This window comes from Typopeltis vanoorti, chromosome 11 (genome assembly GCF_054136105.1).
Source record: "Typopeltis vanoorti isolate ZY-2024b chromosome 11, IOZ_Tvanoo_1.0, whole genome shotgun sequence".
NCBI classification, from domain to species: Eukaryota; Metazoa; Arthropoda; class Arachnida; order Uropygi; family Thelyphonidae; genus Typopeltis; species Typopeltis vanoorti.
Window position 1 is genome coordinate 6,042,566 of NC_143559.1, and position 20,105 is coordinate 6,062,670.

Below are 20,105 nucleotides of genomic sequence, written 5' to 3' on the forward strand. Positions count from 1 at the left end.
GACAGTTTATGTCAATAACATAAAACATGACCATCCCCGTATTATATGAATGACCTATCATAATCAGTGGAATATACACCTCCGAATCAAAAAATTAGAATAATGAAAGAAAATGTGTTGAGTGATTTGCAATTCTAATTTATTGCACAGAAAATAATTATTACCAAATATGAATTAGCATAATCTAAATCGAAGTACTTTGTAGAGTATATAACCATGTAAACACATAAAAATGTAATATAAATTATAAGAAAATTGTTATTTGAAAACATTCAGAAAATTAGAATAATTTTTAACCTGATTCAAAATATTAGTTCTTAACCTTTTCAAAGCCACGGAACACTTTTGATTATAAGACTAATTTGGGGAACACCAAAAGCATTAGGATCATAAAACTAACAGTAAGCATATGCATGGACTTGCCTTTTATAAAAATGGAACTTATTTTAATGCGATACTTGAGCTTGTTCGGCTTTTTGCAGGTTTCAGCGATATCTCTAATATGTGATATACTACCATCGTCTCTTTGTCTATATTAGTAAGTCTTTCACGCTTTTTAGTTTTTATGGGTTAATATTAGAAACCGAGCTCACATAAATATGATGTTGAAAACTGTAACAACATTTTCAGTGCTCTTGTGGAGAGAGCTGGTATTCGGAAATCTCAAATTCCCCAAGAGTTATTTCGGAGAATTTCATTTTTAGAGTTCGATCCGTTGACAAGGTAACTAATTGTTCTTCTTGTAACGAAAATTCACAACTGGATGTATTAACTGTGCCCAATGAATTTCGTATTCAGTCATAACTGTGTGTATTAAAGGAAGGAAAGTAACTTGAAATCTTTTCTTCCAATATTGTTAATTGTTCTGTTATCACGGAAATAATTCCCTCGACAGTTTTATCCAGAGTAGGCAATTACACTCAGGACTGTTTCAGGTGACATCCTTCACCGACGGAACACCGGTTAAGAAGCACTGTATTAGAATAATGCGGAAATAAATGCACAAAAATTACAGTTAAAGGGAAACAGCGTGATAGTTAGTACTTTGTTGCATTCCCTCTTAGCTTTTATGACCGTTCGTAAACGGTTCGGCATATTAATTTACCCGCGGTTCGGTCTTTTTTTAATCAAAACATTCCCATGTGGTCTGCAGACTAGAATAGAAACAAGTTCATTTTTGTCTCTTGGGGCAACTTCTTGAACACGTTTCTTCGAAATTCCCATAAATTCTCAATGGGGTTTAAATCTGGTGAGTTTGCGAGCCAAGGAATTACATTGATTTGCCTTTCTTTGAGCCATCTGGTAGTGGTCTTGTGAATGTCACAAGAAGCTGAATCATGCTGAAAAAGGAAATCAACATGACATAAATCGTCCGATGTCAGTAACATAAAGTGCTCAAAAATTTCTTGGTGCACTTTGGAAGTGACTCTTTCGCACACAATACACAGCCTACCTGACCCTCTGCAGTCATGGAAGCCCATACCATGATAGAGGTTGCAAATTTCACCGAACGCATTCTTCATCATGCATTCATGCATTCTTCATCAAATGCTTCTTGCCTATCCGTTGATTTAAAACCCAATTTGTGAATTCGTCTCAATGTCGTAGATTTAGACACATTCATACCTACTTCTTTCCATCTCCTGTGAAAATACTTTACACTTCGGAAGCGGATTTTTTCCCCTCTCCTCTCATCTCTGGATATAGTTATTACCTTTCGATCGCTATTGCAGCGATTATTTTGAAACCTCCGGTTATTCGAATACAGTCTCAGTGCTCTACTCACGCTTGCTAGAACATTTCACGCTTGCTAGAACAGGTGAGTTAGCCGATTTCATATGGAGGTAGCAAGCTTTTTTCTCCCGAAAACTCGGGTTTTTCATCCCGCATGCAGACAAATTGGCAATTCAGAACGCACGCAATTTACAGACAAAAAAATACTAGTTGTGGTGGTGGTGGGCGGTAGATGATGTTGATGGAGATGATTGGTAGTAGAGGTTCGGTGTAGTGGTGGAGACAGTTGTATGGTAGGTGTCCTCCCGCGATGAGTCTTCGGACTCCTTGGAGGTGTCACGAATAATAATAATAATAATAATAATAATAATAATAATAATAATAATAATAATAATAATAATAATAATTTCAGTTCCATAGCTATAAACTGTTGAGTACGGCCTTTTCGTGTAGAGACACCATACGAAAATTCTTAGCTGCCGATATGTCACTCGTTCGACCCAAAAGATTAACTGAAATCCACGCTTTTGCAACGATTCCTCACACGCGTGTCAGTCCCACAGCTACTGAACTATATGCTATTTCTATGCTTTCCTCAAAACCAATCAGAAAAGTCTGAGCTGAATGACTACTTACCAGTCGAGTGATTGCCCAACTGTTAAATTATTGATTTCTGATGCTATTTGGATGGGTAGAGCTGAATTAATGATGCACAGTTGTAATACGCTAAATGCTGTATGTGACTGATGTGTTACGATCTTTAAATGACACAAAGATGAAATAATGCATCTGAGCAGAAAAGGAATTATTTCCTCCCATTATATTATTATTATTTTTTTTTTTTTTGTGACTGAGCAAATACATGGATGATCCAGACGTTTTTGGAATTTATACCTGTATATTGCTTGTTTAATTTATGGTCTATCTTGCATGTTTTATATTTAATTTTATGGTGTGAAGTTTATATTTTTAATGATTATAAGTAGAAAAATCGGAATTCCATGGTAATCTCAGGAATTCAAAGAGGTAATCATGGAGAAAGAAGGAAGCATATCGAAAGTTCCTAGCGAGTAAGTCCACAGATGCTCTGAAAGAACAGAGAAAAATCTAGGAAAGCGATATCAAAAAAGCCGAACAGAATGTCATAGGAGAATATTGATAAGAACACAGGAGATAAATACGAAGTTAGGAAATGTGTTATTGAGAATTATTGAAGGAAATAAAATAATATAATCTATACTATATTTTACAGTATATTAGAAAATATAGCTTACAATATTAAGATATACACTGTATACCAATAATTGTTCAGACACCCCTGTTATTTGAAGTTATGGAACATTCCAGGTTTGTTGATAACATAAAAACCGCAGTAAAGATAGTAGGAAACAATATTTCATCGTAGTAGTTGAATACAAGTGGTATGGCAACACAACGGTAACTCAGTGACTTCAAGAGAGTTGTCATCGTGGACTGTCACATTGGTGGCATGTCCATACGTGCCATTGCCGCTCAACTAGAGCATCCAAAATTAAAAGATTGGTGATATTATCAACAAACAGAGACGTTCTGTCATCACTAGTGCAGGAAAACACCCAATTCGGCAGCCGAAAATGACTGACAGGGACAGGAGGATGTTAAAACGGGTGGCAGGCAACAACCGGCTAATCGGCACTGACCATCCGTGCAAACTCGTCCTTGCACCATGCCAGACGAGTTGTCTTGTTCTTTGTTGTGATGTCCTCAGCAAAACTCTGAATCTGAAGAGGGGAAACCCCATAAACATGCCCCGAACGAGTAGAGAGCAAATTGGCAATCCATGAACAAAGGGTGGTGGGCAGACCGCCCGCCACCTTTTGAGCAGATGGCAATTTGCAGAGAAGTCTTCGATGCCTAACTATGAAACGTCTTAGCAAATGTCAACTTCAACAGCACAAGTTTCTCCAAACCTTCCATAAGACGTTTTCAGATCAGGTATTTCAGATAGGCAAGAAAAAATGCACTGACTGGCGGAATCTATACTATCAAGTAATCATTGGTTACTTGATAGTTTTTCAGCTGTTGAAAAAAAAGCGACTGTTGTTTTTCTGTGTTGTTTTAGACAGCATTGATCTGAAAAAAGAAAGTCGATAATTTGATTGGTGGATGAAACATCGCTTGTGTTTTTGAATCTGCTCTATATGAGCTTTCTTCTTTGTTGCGGGGCGGATGTCGACTGAATATAATACAGCGCAAGATGATAAAGAACAGACGTTAGTTCAGAAGTAGATCTCGGCACATTTGTCGGAATGCTATTAGTACAAATAGTCTCTTTAGTATTCCGTGTTTTTCAATATTCGAGGTAAAGTTGAAGGCGATTTGTCTTGATCATCTAGGGAAGAGCTTGATAAAAAATGTCGGGAAGAAATTGCGACTAGAAGATACGACTACCCCTGATACTTGAACTGAGTTTTCTGCATTTAATCTTTTCAAACTCCCATAAGCCAGGTAATGATTGTTTTGCACGCGTTGCAGGCAGGCTATGAATGAAGCTTGGGTTATTGTCTGAAGAGTATTTTATTTTTCCCTCGACGTAAACTTCCTGGGAACGATACTTTGGAGAATGCTTGGAGAGAAGATTTTGAACAGTTGGGAATGAAGTATGTATCCTTATACCAAGATACCAAGAACTTTTGCCAGGATAGCAAGAACCTGGTATCCTGGCAAAAGGATACCAGGTAAGTTATTCCATTAGAGGTGGAATGAGGATCTGAATTACCAAGAGGAGAGGTCACCTCCGTTTATCTGGAAAGAGAACTTCTGAAGAAAAGACCCACAGTGTTGGATGAGTGGAGAATTGTAATGTATCCTATTGGTAGATGAACAGTTTGAGTTCATTGTTCATAAGCAAATACCTCAGATTTCCTTCCGACTGATGATTAAAGTCATACCTAATAACGAGGCAAAGAACTCTTGGAGTATTTAACCAAATGAAGTATTCAATTTGATTTCACGAAATCAGTGGCTTCCTTTTAGGCTTTAGAAGGAGAACTTGCAAAAAGGCAGGAGGAGTGACGTCCGTCTGAAACTAAATGTTCAAGACATCCATCTCCTTCTACAAGCAAAACGGCTATATATTACTCCAAGTTCAAAAACAAGACTTGTGCAGAAGTTCTCTACTATGATGAGAGCGAGATGGACTGTATGAAGTCACAAATGAACTATTTCGAACAACATGGAATAGCCGTAATCTTAGGGATTATTAACAATAACTCCGGAAGCTTTGGATAAAATATCGTGCGCTGAATGAACGCTTTCTTAATTCTCAGCTTACTACTACACTTGTCTTGATATGCAAGCTATAAACAAATCCCTTCGAGTGAAATAAGAAGTCTCCCTTTTGATTCATAATGCTTTATATTCTGAATGGTACGTTACAATTACTGATAAGTCTGCTTCAACTTTCGCTCGTAATTCCCAGTTTTTCATATGGTTTACAATGATCGGAATTCCAACAGAAGTAAATGAGACTATTTTTAATTGTGCACGTTCTCGGCAGTTTTTTCTTACTCTGCAAGATGAAACCCTAGTTTTCAGGAGTGAAAACCCCGTCAAATTTAATGCATTTTCCCTAAGTCGAATTCAGGTCTTTCCAACCCAATGGCAACAATGAAACGTTTTCTTCTTGATTGCACTATGAAGACGCTTACGCACGCACGCATTCGCTCACACCCACACGCGCACACACGCGCGCGCGCGTGCTCACTCACTCACTCACTCACTCATTCTGTGCCCATTAAATAGCGAGACAAAATCCATATAAAAGGAAGAGTAACTACAGGAAGTTGAATCACTTATTTATTTCAATATAATTTCCCCTGGACTTAACTTTACATCGTACAAATTTTCGAACATCAACTCACTCAAATAGCGTCTGCGCGAGAATTGTGAGGCTGCCACAACGTACGATCGCTTCATTTAGTCAAAAGACACGCTGTCTTATAATGGCTATCTTACAAGTAGTTTAAGGCTATCAGAAAGAGTCCACTCGCTCGGCAGTTTCAAGGATAAAATGGACTGGGAAGAAATATCTTAATGTTTTACTGAGAAATGTCGCATGGAGGGGATATGTACCATGACGAACACGGTTTCAGAAAGCGTACGTGTGCATATTTTAAGGAAGTCGCCTAAGGAGACAAGAGAATATATTTTCAGATGAGGGCATTTGTCGGTGACGAGATGCCAGACAGTGCACTATCTCGCTTTCAGGATTCTTTTCTTGAGAGTGACAAAATAGAAGATACCGTCAGTAGCGCCATGAATGCTGAGACTTGCAGAACCTTTTTTGGCGGTTCTTATGTCGTCGATTATCGTCGTGTATACAGCACGATAAATGCAGTATATCAGGTGTTATTGACAAGTTCGTCTGAGCGGTAGCACTTTGTCAGTGTTCAAACACTCTAAGATTAATTGCTGCCAGAAGTTCCTTTCTGGTTACTTTCTTTTCATCTCATTTGAATAAATGAGATGAAAAGAAAGAAATAGAATATTTAAGTGTTTTATTTCTATTTATACGGTACCTTTTGGCTACGTGCCAAAATTGCCGCTGTAATACGTTCCAAATTATCCCTGGTTCTAAATTTCGAAACGAAAGGCATTGCTGAAATAAACAACCTGTAAATAATCCTATTTACATGTAAGGTAAATAATGTAATGAAAATGTAAATAATCCTATCGGAATATTTTAATAATAATAAAGTACTGTTAAAGTCTTCCTAATTACTCACCCGCTTATATCTAACAACTGTAATCGTCTTTTGGCTCCGTTGTGTGCATAACAGCTACTGACGGACACGTCGAAATCAGCTGCAAAATGAAAATGTAATCAGTGAATTACAATGACGCGTGAATTACAATGAATCGATTTAGTGATCGATTGATTACTGGATAAATCAGCAGGTTTGAGCAGAAATTATCCTAACTTGCATTAATATCGGTATGCCTGTCAGCGTACCGTACGTACATTTCTATGTTGCGTAATGGCTACATAAATGAAGGAACGAAACGAAACATGGCAAAATCACAAAGGGCTTTGACTACACTGCTTCGAAAGAAGTCATTAGACCATATATGTAGTATAAGGACCTTAGTATGAGGAAAAAATAGTACACAGTATGAGGCGAAAAAAACAACAACCATGACGCCCACCTTAATAAGATGTAGGACCTCCTTTCGCTGAGATGGCTGCAGCAATCCTACATTGCATAGTTTCAACACGCGTACACTAGCGATCAATGGGAATTTTGGACCTTTTCCCTATAGGCATGTAATGATTTCTTGGACTATTGTGGGAAGGACGTCCCTTGATCTCACCGGACCCTTCAGTTCATCCCACAGATGTTCAATACGGTTGACATCAGGGCTCTGTTGAGGCTAGTCAAGTGTGGTGACGTCATGTTCACAAACCACGCAGTTACAGTAGCAGCCTTATGACAAGGTGATCGATTGACTATGTGATCGACTGAAAGAGGCATTACCGTAGCATTGCAGGTAGGAAGGACAATGCAGTGCAAGGAAGCATTGCATTGTCCAAAAATTTAGATACCTCTTGGAGTTAAATGTTAACGGCACTGCAAACAGAGATTGAAAGCCAAACTAGGGAAACAGAACCATACCATCGCAGCGCCACTTCCGAATTTCCTAGTTGGGGTTATGCACTCTGGTAAGAAATGTTCACAGGGCATCCCCCACACCCACTCCTGTCCACTCGGTAGAGGTGTAGCGTGATTCATCGCTCCATAATACAGCTTTCCAAGCTTCCATATCTCACTGTACACGTTCTTGGCCACTGAAGAAACTGCATGTTAATTCGGGTAATGTGGCGCTTGCATATTGTGGTCCTACTATGGAAACTCCTGTTGTGAACCTCGATTCTGAATGATTTTGTGAAGATTTGTATTCCAGTAGATGCCCAGAACTCCACATTCAACGTATTGGTTATAGAATGGCTGCGGATAGCATTGCATTTGACTCTGTGCGCTTCCATCTCAGTATGGTGTCACTGATTGTTGAGCTGGGATGGTCCAGTTTGTCAACAATTTGTTGAACAGACAGGACTTCAACATGACATCCAGTCACAACACTTCTTTCGAAATCCGCAGCCATTTCACCTGGACACAGTTGTACTGGCTCGAGAGCATCATATCCCTCCAATTTATTCCGGCTATAAACACGTGACTAATTACATGGCTTGATGCGCCTTGTTCATAGGGATGTCCGTTGACCTCTTTCTAAGCAGCGTATGTTGAATATCTGATTATTCCTATGGTATATACTAATTTTTCAATCGGATTATCTTGACACAATAACAATCATAATAACAATAAAATAGCTCCACGAGAAATATTGCCTTCTAGGAGTGACGACTGCAAGTAAGATATATAATTTGTGAAGTCTGATGTGTTTCATCTTTTAATATTTAAGCAGTCAGGAAACATTTGTAACAAAGATTTTCTAATAGAAAGTTTGAGACATTTCTAGTAGCAATTCCGATAGCCATAGCATTACGTGTAATGCGCAAAGCTCGATCCACTTTTTCTGTCGGTACCAGCCGATTCACAAAATAGGTATGTTCCAGTTGGATTCGTTATGTCCGTCGATCCCTAGGCCACGTTACTTCAGAAACTTCAGCTATACGAATTTTTTTACATCCCATCTCTCCACGACTTGACGGTTCTCCAAAATATACACAAGACTGACGTTCCCTTAAAACCAATCTTGGACGGCATCAGCTCTCCGACTTATTTTTTATTTAAACATTTATCCGGTCTTTTAGGACTTCACATCACATCCTCAGACTCTTAGAACAAGAATTCAGCTCATTTCATTCAGACACTGTCTAATATTGACATATCATCTTCTGATATCCTTGCATGTCTTGACATCGTGGTTCTCTTCACTAATGTTCGGATGGATGATATGTTAGATCTTGGTGGAGATCTTTTTCCATCGGCTGTAATCCAACTGTTTGAACACTGCTTCCGATCCAATTTCTTTCTGTGGAATGCATTTTACACGCAACAATTTGGTCTTGCAATGGGCAGCCTTTTATCGCCTTCGTGAAGAATTTTGAAAAACTGCTTTCAGCAGAAACTTCTTTGAAACCAGCTCTTTGGTAAACATAACGTTGATGATGATATCATCACTTGGAAACATGACCTCCCTGGTCTACAACTCGTTCTTCATTCTCTGCACCCTTTAAACTTGCAGTTAATTTTACATTGCAACTAGAAAAGGATAGTAAACTCTCATTCCAGGATATCATCATCATAAGGTCATAACCTCAGAGCGATTTTAGAGCCCGTTCAAACCGAACGCAGTCTCGTTAGGTCTCATAAGAACATCGTTCCTCCTTTTCCAAACACCGAACACTAAGCAGAATATAGAATACCATGTTCATGTGGCCTAACCTACGTAGATCAGAGGAAGTCATGGATGGTGAGAAAGAAAGCACATGTTGGAAATGTTGAACATAAAAGAAAGTCTAGTATGGCCAAGCATACCTCAACCACTAAGTATACAGTAAACAGCTCACCCGAGGTACGAATATACTATTGGTTTATTTAAACCTTTCATGGGTGATAGTCACATGAGCTAAATAAATAAAAACTGGAATATTTCTACCATTCTGTATTTAGAAGAAAACTTTTACTCAAGACTCATAAAAGAATCCCTTCTATTCAATGATCCATTCACATGGGTCTCTGAATAGAAATCAAGGACATAAATTAAATGACATCTAGAAATCTCCCAATAAATCTTTCAGCATCTCGGATTTCAATCAATTTTGCCAAAAGGCATCTTCATTCTTTTATGAATTCAGAAACAACTATGACCTTCAAAGAAGAAAATTTGAACTATGTTACCCATATGAGATAATGATATTTATACTTATACTGTTTTCACTTTCCATATGAATCAAGAGGGTCAACGGGTCCCCAACAGTTACAGGACCAGTGATACGGCTTCCTGCTGGACCAAATCCTCGCCGGACTTCCATGTAACACCGAGGTGGTGAGAGAGTAACAAGAAGAGGATTGGCTGTATTAATTCTGCAAAAAAAAAAAAAAAAGATCAAATGAACCTGTGCTAAAAATAATGAAATGCTAAATGTTGAAAAATATTAAATTAAAACAAACATGTTTTAATTTGAACTTTTTCCAAGATTTTAAAATGTTATTTTTTTTCTTTACCTATGAGATAATAATTAAAATGAAGCAAAGACCTAAAGTTTTTTGTCTTTGCGCCGAAAACTATTAAAAGAAAGAATAAAAACATCCATTATTGCTGTATAGCTAAGTAGCAAAATATTTGCAGTGGAATCTTAGCTTTCATGACAGAGAGCTTAAGGGGAATCTGATTAGAAGCACATAGTTGCTGTGGAATCTTCTACTTAAAAGACACGAACTCTGATCCGGAACTGGTAAGTTCGCCACTATATTCAATCACCTCCTTCCATTCTATATTGCGCGTTTCTCCAAAAGCTCATGTTCCAGTCATGGCAACCACATCGCTTCGCTTTGACAGGATCTGCAGATAAAGATCTATCAATTTATCAACAGTTTCTTAATTTGTTCTTTAATTTAACAATTTGTTTCTTAATTTATTCCATAAATTAAGAAACAAATGCAAAGAATCGCGATAGCTTGCGGGGTAAACGGAAGAAACATATTAAAGTCATTATGCAAAAAGTGTGTAAGAAAAGTTATGTAAAAAAAAACCTAACTTCAGGCAGTGAGGACAACAAACACCAAGAAGGAGTAGCACTTATATTAAAAACCAAAGGCTCCAAACTCTCTATTGTCCTACAATCCTATCTCACCAGGATAATTAAAGCAAGATTTAAAACATCAATCGGATCACTAACTATTATTCAAGTATACTCACCAACTTCGATATCATCAGAAGAAGACATTGAGAAGTTCTATATAGATTTGCAAAAAGCAGTACAGCAGACATCAAGTCAAGATCTCCTAATTGTAATGGGGGTGGGTGGGTGGGATGCTCTACGTAACCGTGTTGCTGCTCTCAACTAATTTAGGAGAGATTTGCAGGAGATATGGCTCTTATTGCTTCCTGAGCTCCTGGTCATCATTATAAAGAGTGTGAAACATTGTGAGCACTGTATTGCAGTGATGGGTGACCACATTCCTTAATGGAGCACTTTGACAATCTCATTTTGACCTCTTGTTTGTGACTTCATGCACCCATTTGTTACTGAATGAAACAATTTACAATTTTTGTGGGTATTTTGTTTTTCATATCTCATATCGTACTGCTTTTCCCTGAACTGCAAAAAAAATTATACAATTTTTGAGTTATCGGGATTTTTCTCTTTGTTCCTTAATTTATGTAAACCAGCATAGTTGACATTCAACTACAAGGAACCGCAACTACACGAATGCCATCTACCGCTCACCGCCACTACTAGTGTTTTCACAGACAATTACAAACATCCATGCCAGAACTCGAACTCGTACTCGAACCTGCAGCCTTTTGGCTGGAGAGCGGATACGCTAACCACCATGCCGACAATTACTTTCGTTTCTTTCCATTTTAACGTTTCGATAGCTTTCTTGTCAGATCTCCCCCAGTAGTCTGACTGTTGCCTGAAAAAGCTTAAATCATAACGAAACATTTACTGCTTTGTATATATATATATATATATATATATATATATATATATATATATATATATATATATATATATATATAATATATATATATATATATATATATAGAAAGTATTTTTACCTTGGGTAAAATTATGTTAAAGATACCAAGCAATTTTAAACTTGGTTTTACTCCATTTCCCAAGTAAGCAAACAGACAAAAAGTGAAGTTTGCGCCTGCAATTGATGCAAGTCTAACTGATCCTACAGATAGTGCAAGACCAGGGCAACTCGTGGTAAAGGTGGGGCAAGCTCCGATCACTAATCTTAATATTTACCCTTAATGCCAAAACACATCTCCAAGAAGGGGATGTATGATGTTTTGTATTAAAGGCAAGGGGCCACTACCCAGACCGGTTTCGACCTTTATTGAGGCCTCATCAGTGGGAGCCAGGCTAGAATACCAAGATTTAGTAATACAGAGCTTAAGTATTTTACCAAAACAAGTTACCATAAGGTGTTTTAACCTTATTAAATAAAAATCTCTGGAGGAGATGTAAATGTAGAAAGTATTTTTAATTAAAAATATATAATAATGTAGATGTAATAATAATAATGTAAATGTAGAAAGTATTTTTAATTAAAAATACTTTCTACATTTACATCTCCTCCAGAGATTTTTATTTAATAAGGTTAAAACACCTTATGGTAACTTGTTTTGGTAAAATACTTACAAGCTCTGTATTACTAAATCTTGGTATTCTAGCCTGGCTCCCACTGATGAGGCCTCAATAAAGGTCGAAACCGGTCTGGGTAGTGGCCCCTTGCCTTTAATACAAAACATCATACATCCCCTTCTTGGAGATGTGTTTTGGCATTAAGGGTAATATTAAGATTAGGGATCGGAGCTTGCCCCACCTTTACCACGAGTTTCCCTGGTCTTGCACTACCTGTAGGATCAGTTAGACTTGCATCAATTGCAGGCGCAAACTTGACTTTTTGTCTGTTTGCTTACTTGGGAAATGGAGTAAAACCAAGTTTAAAATTGCTTGGTATCTTTAACATATATATATATATATATATATATATATATATACACGAGTATTTATTGTCTTCTAAAATGTTTCTCCTGAACTTCATCATCATGTCTGCTATCTTCCCTGATCTCTGCCTTTTTTTTCCATGGTACAACCCCACCTACACATTATACAAAGTTAAATTTCTAAATGACAAAGTTCAAAACCTCACAGCCGTGATGAACGGATATCGTCTACCTACACTGCACAACTTCTCCGATGTTGCTGAAATCATATTATACCAGCATCAGGGAAAATTAAACTTTTTTTTTCTTTTTTCCCGAGCCAGTCGTGGCGTTATATCGGCTATGGAAATAAATGAGCAGGGACCGATGTTCCCACTTACACTTGCTTGGAAAATATCTGGATCGCAAATATTCTTCTCTACAAGTTTCAACTATACTACCTAGATATGACAGGAAGTGATACACTTATTATTTTTGCACTGCCATCAATCTTCGTAACATTCCTCTCAAATGCCTCACAATCCATATCCAGTTGCTTGCTATTACGTCTTCCTAAAGCAATATTCATAACGTTTGTGTTGCATTTCACACAGCGGCACCGGACTTTAATATACTCTTAATTCAAAGAATTAAAATAATTTTCTTTTCTCCTTCATTAGCATGTTCGCCACTCTCCAGTATATATTTCCGTAAGTAAAATATTTATGATTTTATTTCTCCTAAACATAACTGGTTAAATATTTAATTGTGATCACCCTAAAGCTTTTCACCCCTATATAAAACCCTTACATATTTTCTAGTTACTTTCTAACTTCGCAAACTTACTTCGACTATTCCAAATGCTCCGCTATGGCTCTTCCAAGCTATTCCTTGTCAGTGGACTAAGGCTATCTGCTGTGTACCCCTTTTCACTATTTATTTTTCCCCTCCTACAAAATAAATTATACCACGTTATAATGTTCATGATTCTTAATATTTGATATTCTAAGAGGGAATAAGAGTTGTTCTGCTCCTGTCAGCCACTAATGAATGATATTCATAAGTGGATCTGAGTAGCTGATGAATGTGAATGGCTGAGAATGCCATTCTCAGTTACTCATGTACTTACGGAAATATATAAGGAGAAAAGAAAGTGTATTTTCTTTGAATTTAAAGTACTAGAGAGCAGAGACCCCATCACTCGAATAGCATATCAAAGTCCGCGACACTAATCGCATTTGTTGGAACATTTCCGTATTTTCGGCATGATAACGATGTGTGATGATGAATTAAATGACACGTCACAATAATATACATAGCATTAATGTATTATGCTAGTTGACTAACAAAGCACCTAATCTAATATTTCGAGAGATATTTATTTTTAGACACTTTTGGTGTATCTAAAGGCTTAGGAATGAAGAGGTTAAGAGATTACTTTAGTCACAAAGACCAATTAAAATATGCAGCGATAATTTCACGTCTCAATTGTTATAGCTTTCATTAACATTATATATAACTCTGAAATTTTACTTCTTAAAACAAAAATTGTACATTTTCAGGAAAGGGGTACATTAGTGCCTAAGGCTCACTATGGACGAGATAGTCCGGAACTCTTGTTTTAGAGAACAAGCAAGACCACTTCAGGCCACAGTAAATCGGCGTTGCGGCAAGTGATATTTCATCCTTCCCCTAAAGAGATTTTCATACATCCCTCTCACAGGGGATCGGCCTTCATCTTCCACCTTAGGTCATAGACCAGTTGTAAAAATATTTATTGCAATCCTTCTTGCCACTGTTTTCTTGGTCTTCGAACAGCGGAATTCGATCTCCCAAATCATTGGGCTAGAAAGCAGAGACCCCACCGCTCGAATAGCGATGCCAAGTTATGTTGACGCTCGATATCGTGCGGAAATGAGAAGCTTTAAGATGGATTCCTCCGAGAAAGGAATGTATATGACTAAGAACTTAAGCAGTAGGTAAGAAGTGATCAGAAGTAAGTAATCGAAATGTAATTCATTCAGCTGCAAGACCATCGAAAAAAGACATTCGGTGCAGTTATTTTCTAATTGAATTATACTCACTCCACTCCGACCACAGGAAATGTTACTGTCCGTCGAAATTCGTATCCGTATTCACACGTGACCTGGAAGTGTTCATCCCATTCCTTTTCGATCATCGGACTGTACTGGACCGTAATGGTATTCCACATTAATTGATTTCTTTCTAGCTATAAGTGACAATAAGGAAAAGTGATCCATTGGATAATACCAATTTTCAACTGATTTCAATAATACTGTAAAGTATTTAGAACTTTTATATAGTATTGTATAAAATATTATATCAAAATAGTATTATGTTGAGCGCCTGTGTAGCTCAATGGAAGCGAAGAGTGCCGTCCACGGCGCTAGACCACAAAAAGAAAAAGCATCGTTAGTTCAATCGTAAGTTGTAGTCATCGACTACAGGTACTTTTACTACACCTTTTTCGACCGTTTACCAAGTTACTCGATCTCTCATACGGAAAAGAGGATTTTTCATCTTGTAAACTCAAGAAAATCAATCAAAGAACCCACACGATTTTCAGAGTAAACCTAGTGTTAGGATTAGGGGGAACGAAATACGGCATTTGTCAGCTGCCATTCTTCACCGGATGTCATATAGTAATAGTCTTGGACCACTAATTGACTACTAGTGGAGATTGAACTACCCCCTTCCCCTCAGTCACCAAAAGTTAGATAGGGCTAAAATAGCCTCCTACTCTCTGTACGGGAATAAAAGGCATTAGCTGATTTTTTGGATATTCCCCAAGTGAGTCCAAACATCTCATTTTAAGTAAGGAAAAGTAGAGAGAGAGATTGTGAGAAGATATATATGTACCAAGTATTAGGTACTGTAATCTTTGGGTACCTAATATTGTGTACCCTCTGTTTTGAAAAAATATCAGAGGCTATTTTGTTTTATTGAAAATAGTGGAGAAGCTTTTCAATAAAGCAAAATGTATGTGTCAAGTTTCAACTGGACTTACTAAACTTTTGTATATGATTTATAAATTTAAATTACAAAAGAAATCAAGGCAGTAATAAGGCTTGACTAGCTTATACACTACTTGGAAAGAAGCCAACGGATACCCACATGGGCAAGATACATCGTGGCATGTAACGAGTCATTTGTTTGTAGCCGGTATAAATTGGAGGAATATGATGGTCCCACTGCGTCCATGTGAACGGCTGCGAGAAGGAAATTGACGGAGTTTGAAAGAGAAGTTGCATAGGATGCAATGTTTCGACAAACTGTTGAAATATTAGGCCATCCCAGGTCAAGAATCAGTGATACCATTCTGAGATGGAAGCACAGAGAGTCAACTACAAGTGATACCCACAGTGGACGGCTGTGGATAATACGAAGGATAATATGTTAAAACCGCCACTCAGGCCGACATGTTGAATGTGCAGCTCCCGGCATCCATCGAATGGAACAAGAATCTGCACAAAAACATTCAGCATGGAGGCTCACAACATGGGTTTTCATGATAGGACCGCAATATGCAAGCTCCTCATAACCCGAACCAACATGGAGCGTCTTCGTAAGTGGTGCAAAGAGCGTGTACAGTGGAATGTGAAAGCTTAGAAAGCTGTGTTATTAAGCGAAGATTACTCTACACCCTCTACCAAACAGATGGGCGGAGTGGGCGGGTGAAGTTGATTACATGTAAACGTCTTTTACCAGAGTGCGTAACTCCAACTATGGAATTCGGAGGTAGCAGTGTGATGGTAAGGTCCTCTTTCTCCTCGTTCGGCTTCGGACTTCTTTGGTGCCACAAACACATAGTTCAATGTGTTTGTGGTTTGAGAACATGATCTTCACAACAATTGAATGGCCTCCTCAGAGTCCTGATGTCAACCTAATGAACATCTATGGGATGAACTGGAGCGTTTGGTGAGGTGAAGGGACGTTCGTCCAACAACAGTCCTCATTACATGGCTGTAAGAAGAATGGTCGAAACATCCCATTAATCGCTATCGTATGATTGTGGAACGTTTTCCCGGTAGGATTGCTGCATTCATTGCCCTGAATGGAGGTTCTACATCACATTAAAGTGGGCACCATGGCTGTTTTTTCTTCACACTATGGTATCCGTTGACTTCTTTCTAAGCAGTGTAAGCCCTGCGGAAAGGTTATTAAAGCAGAAGTGTTGATCGAAATAAGTGCAGGCATGCCTCCCACGGAGAGAACAAATATTCTTATCCGTTGCGTGTTCCTTGCATACTAGTATATTTGGGTTTCTATCAGTTTGACTGGGATGATTTCTGATGTGTTACGATCAGATTTGTTCTGGTGTATATCTTGCAGTAGGCGATCGGATCTGCTGCACTCTCGAATGAAGAGGTTTAGGATTCCTATATTGGGCTTGGCATGCTCTTGTAGGCAGTTAACTGCACCGCGTTTAAGAACAGAGGGAAAGGACAGAAACTGGAATCCCTTGGAAGAACGAAAGATGGCAATTGTCATTTCAGGCCTCCAATAAAAAACGCGTTGTTGTCTCACCTGGCGATGAAAGTCTTCTACTGCCTAGGGATATAAAGAATAGGAATAAGAGAGAGAGTAGGTGTGTTTTTTTTGGCATTTATATTCACCAGAGTCACCATTACCCGAATGAGATGAATCGGGTTACACCGCAGGTTACATCGAGCCTTATGTAGCTCGATCTAACAACCGGAATGTCACTAAATTTGGCTGTGAGACTAAACAAGACACGGGAAGAAGGATCGGGCGAAAAAAAAAAAGAAAAAAAATTAGTCCGAAAAGTCGCCGACAGGAGAAATACGAGGTCTGTACAGTGTAAAAAAAAAAAAAAAAACGCAAAAGCAACTCGAAAATCATGCAAAAAAGAATAACCTGGTTCAATGTGGCCACCATTCTCGTGGACCAGAAATTGCATTCTGTACAGTAGGGTTTCCCAAACTGTGTTCCACAAGAAGTTCTGGAATTTGTCATTTTAGTTTTCTAAGCATTTTTCATGAATAAATATATTATAGTGGAAATATTTTGAGAATAAAATTCGTGAATATATTGAAAAGCTCAGACCAAGAATGTCTAAATAACATCTGTGTAGCAAATGTTAGTGATGACCAAGCCGTGTATTTTTAAACGTGGAAGTATTCATGAATTATCGTTAATTTTTCAAACATCTAAACCTTTCAACATTCGGGAAAGGGAATACCGCTGTTTATGATCGGTCATAAAAATTGTCTGCAAGCGGATTATAACAATGGGCGGCGTATCCTCTGTTCTCAAAACTGAAGGAAATGACATCTGTGTAGCAAATATCAGTGAACAAGCGGCATATTTTTAAACACGGAAATATTCATGAATTATCGTTAATTATCGTTAATCGTTAATTTAGAAAACCAGGACGTCCTGTTAAAATTCAACGATGACTTCTAAGGCCGGAACAGGCCACGCTATGCCTAAATCCTTGATATGCATGGTGATGATCGTTAATTTTCGCACATCGAAATCTTTCAACATTCGGGAAAGGGAATACCGCTGTTTATGATCAATCATAAAAATTGCCTGCAAGCGGATTACAACAATGGGCGGCGTATCCTCTGTTCTCAAAACTGAAGGAAATGACATCTGTGTTGCAAATGTTATTGACCAATCAGCAAGGAAGTATAAAGAAAAATTTTCCACTAAAATTGAAGATCAAGGTAGTCCGTATCCGGTTCTCAAATCTAGTAACATTGAATACTTTCTTCGCAAGTTCGTATTGTAGGATGAAAGTTTCGAAACCGTAGTGCCGTGATTTTTTAAAAGTAACAGGAATACATATTTAAATTGTAATATGAATAAGAGACAAGGGACTTTGTTTAATTTTGGTGTTAAGAAATCTCTTATTGAAGGTGTTTGTGACGCAATTGATAGTGAGTCATCCATCACCAGCCTACAGAGCGATCTTCAGGATGTACAGAAGGAGGGGGAAACTATCAGCGCACAGGAGAAAATCTGCATTCACTCGTAAGTACTTGTAATAATATTATAACTTTTTAGTGATGATCAGAATGGGATATGTCAATGAAAATCAGCACAAATTAATTTAATGATGTTTATGTTTAATTAATGTTTAATTAATAATTAATGATCCATTATTAATTATTAATAAAAATCAGCTAAAATAACAATTTATTATTAATTAATACGTTACAAAATAACCAAGGTGTTCCGTCTTCGTAAAAGTTTGGGAAACGTTGCTGCACAGCATTCTCAACAACAGAACGTAAAATCGCATGGAGTAATATTAGGGGAGCGGTGTGGCCACGCAACTGAAAAAAAGTGACTGACTACTCTTTCTTCTGCGAAGTGATGCCGTAGAAGCTGCTGTGCCGGTCGTGCGATGTGGGGAGTGATCCATCTTCTTTCCATAAAAATGGTCTCTTTGCTGAGGTTGTAGAATGGCGAAACTCTTCAGCATATAGTGACATTTCCGTGCGCGGTAATGGAGCATGCAGTCCTGTCTGTCAAAAGTGTTGTCGTCAAAAAAAAAAAAATAATAATAATAATTAATTAAAATAAATAAATAAAAAACTACACCAAAGAGTTACACTTCTGGAGCGCATGTTGTGATTCAGAAGCCTAAATTCGATCATTTTGGGTGTTTAGATAAAAATTCGCCTCATCTCCCCAAAACATTTTCCAAGGACAAGCATTGTTGACTTCCACTCTGACAGTAATGTCAGAGCGAATGTCACTCGCTTATCATAATCATCGTAGAAGCTACCGTACGCGGCTGATCTTGCATGGATAAAACGTAATCATTTTGCGCAAGACTTTCCTTCCAGCATATCAAATTGTCGCGCTACTCCACTGGCGCTGCTACTACTAATACTAGCATCATCTTCGTGTGATCTATCGACAATCTCAGTGGCAACTTCAATTACCCGTGGTGGCACCGGTCCTCTGGCAGGTCGAACTTCCAATGTGCCTGTTTCTTCAAACTTCCGATTCATCGATTGATCCAACTGCGTTAGCTGACAGAGGATCTTTACTTAAGTTCTGGGGTCACGAAGAGCGTCTGATGCATTGCACTCGCGTTCCTATTAATAGTCATGTTGAACATGACTATAGGAATGACTATAGAAATCAATAGGAATGCGTTTGTGAAGTTCACCGTTTAGTTTACAGCTCTTATGATGCCAGCAAAACAGGTGACAACTTGGTTTTAAGCAAATTTTTGGCTTACTGGGTTACAAAAGCTTCATATACTCTCTATTTCGGCGACCTTTCGAACTAAAATTTTTTTCGCTGGATCCTGATCCTTCTTCCCATGTCTTCATTACTCTCTCTCTCTCTCTCTCTCTCTCTCTCTCTCTCTCTCTCTCTCTCTCTCTCTTTCTCTCTCTCTCTCTCTCTCTCTTTCTCTCTCTCTCTCTCTATATATATATATGAGCCTGTTTCTTCGAACTTCCGATTCATCGATCGATCTAACTGCGTTAGGTAGTATTTCATAGATTATGTTCTCAGCTATTATTTTTAACGTAAATAAAGTAAATGTAATTTATAGCAAATGATAAAATAGAAAATAAATAAAATAGAAAATATTTTGAAATTAGTTATTTCAAAAGGCATTACTAGTTTCGCCTTTCTAGAATACTTCATCAGGTGCATAATACATATAAGAAGAAGTAAAAAGAGATACA

General features: G+C 37.9%; 1 protein-coding gene across 1 annotated transcript in view; it reads right to left on the bottom strand.

Annotated features, from left to right (window-relative positions):
• Positions 1-6,496: 6,496 nt before the first annotated feature.
• Positions 6,497-20,105, bottom strand: part of LOC150101282 (uncharacterized) — a 47,180-nt gene continuing 33,571 nt past the window's right edge. The window contains exons 3-5 of the mRNA XM_090400748.1: positions 14,490-14,635; positions 9,670-9,824; positions 6,497-6,579 (exon numbers count right to left, since the gene is read on the bottom strand). Of these exons, the coding sequence (XP_090256874.1) occupies positions 6,497-6,579; positions 9,670-9,824; positions 14,490-14,635 (384 nt within the window). The remainder of the gene's footprint in view (positions 6,580-9,669; positions 9,825-14,489; positions 14,636-20,105) is intronic.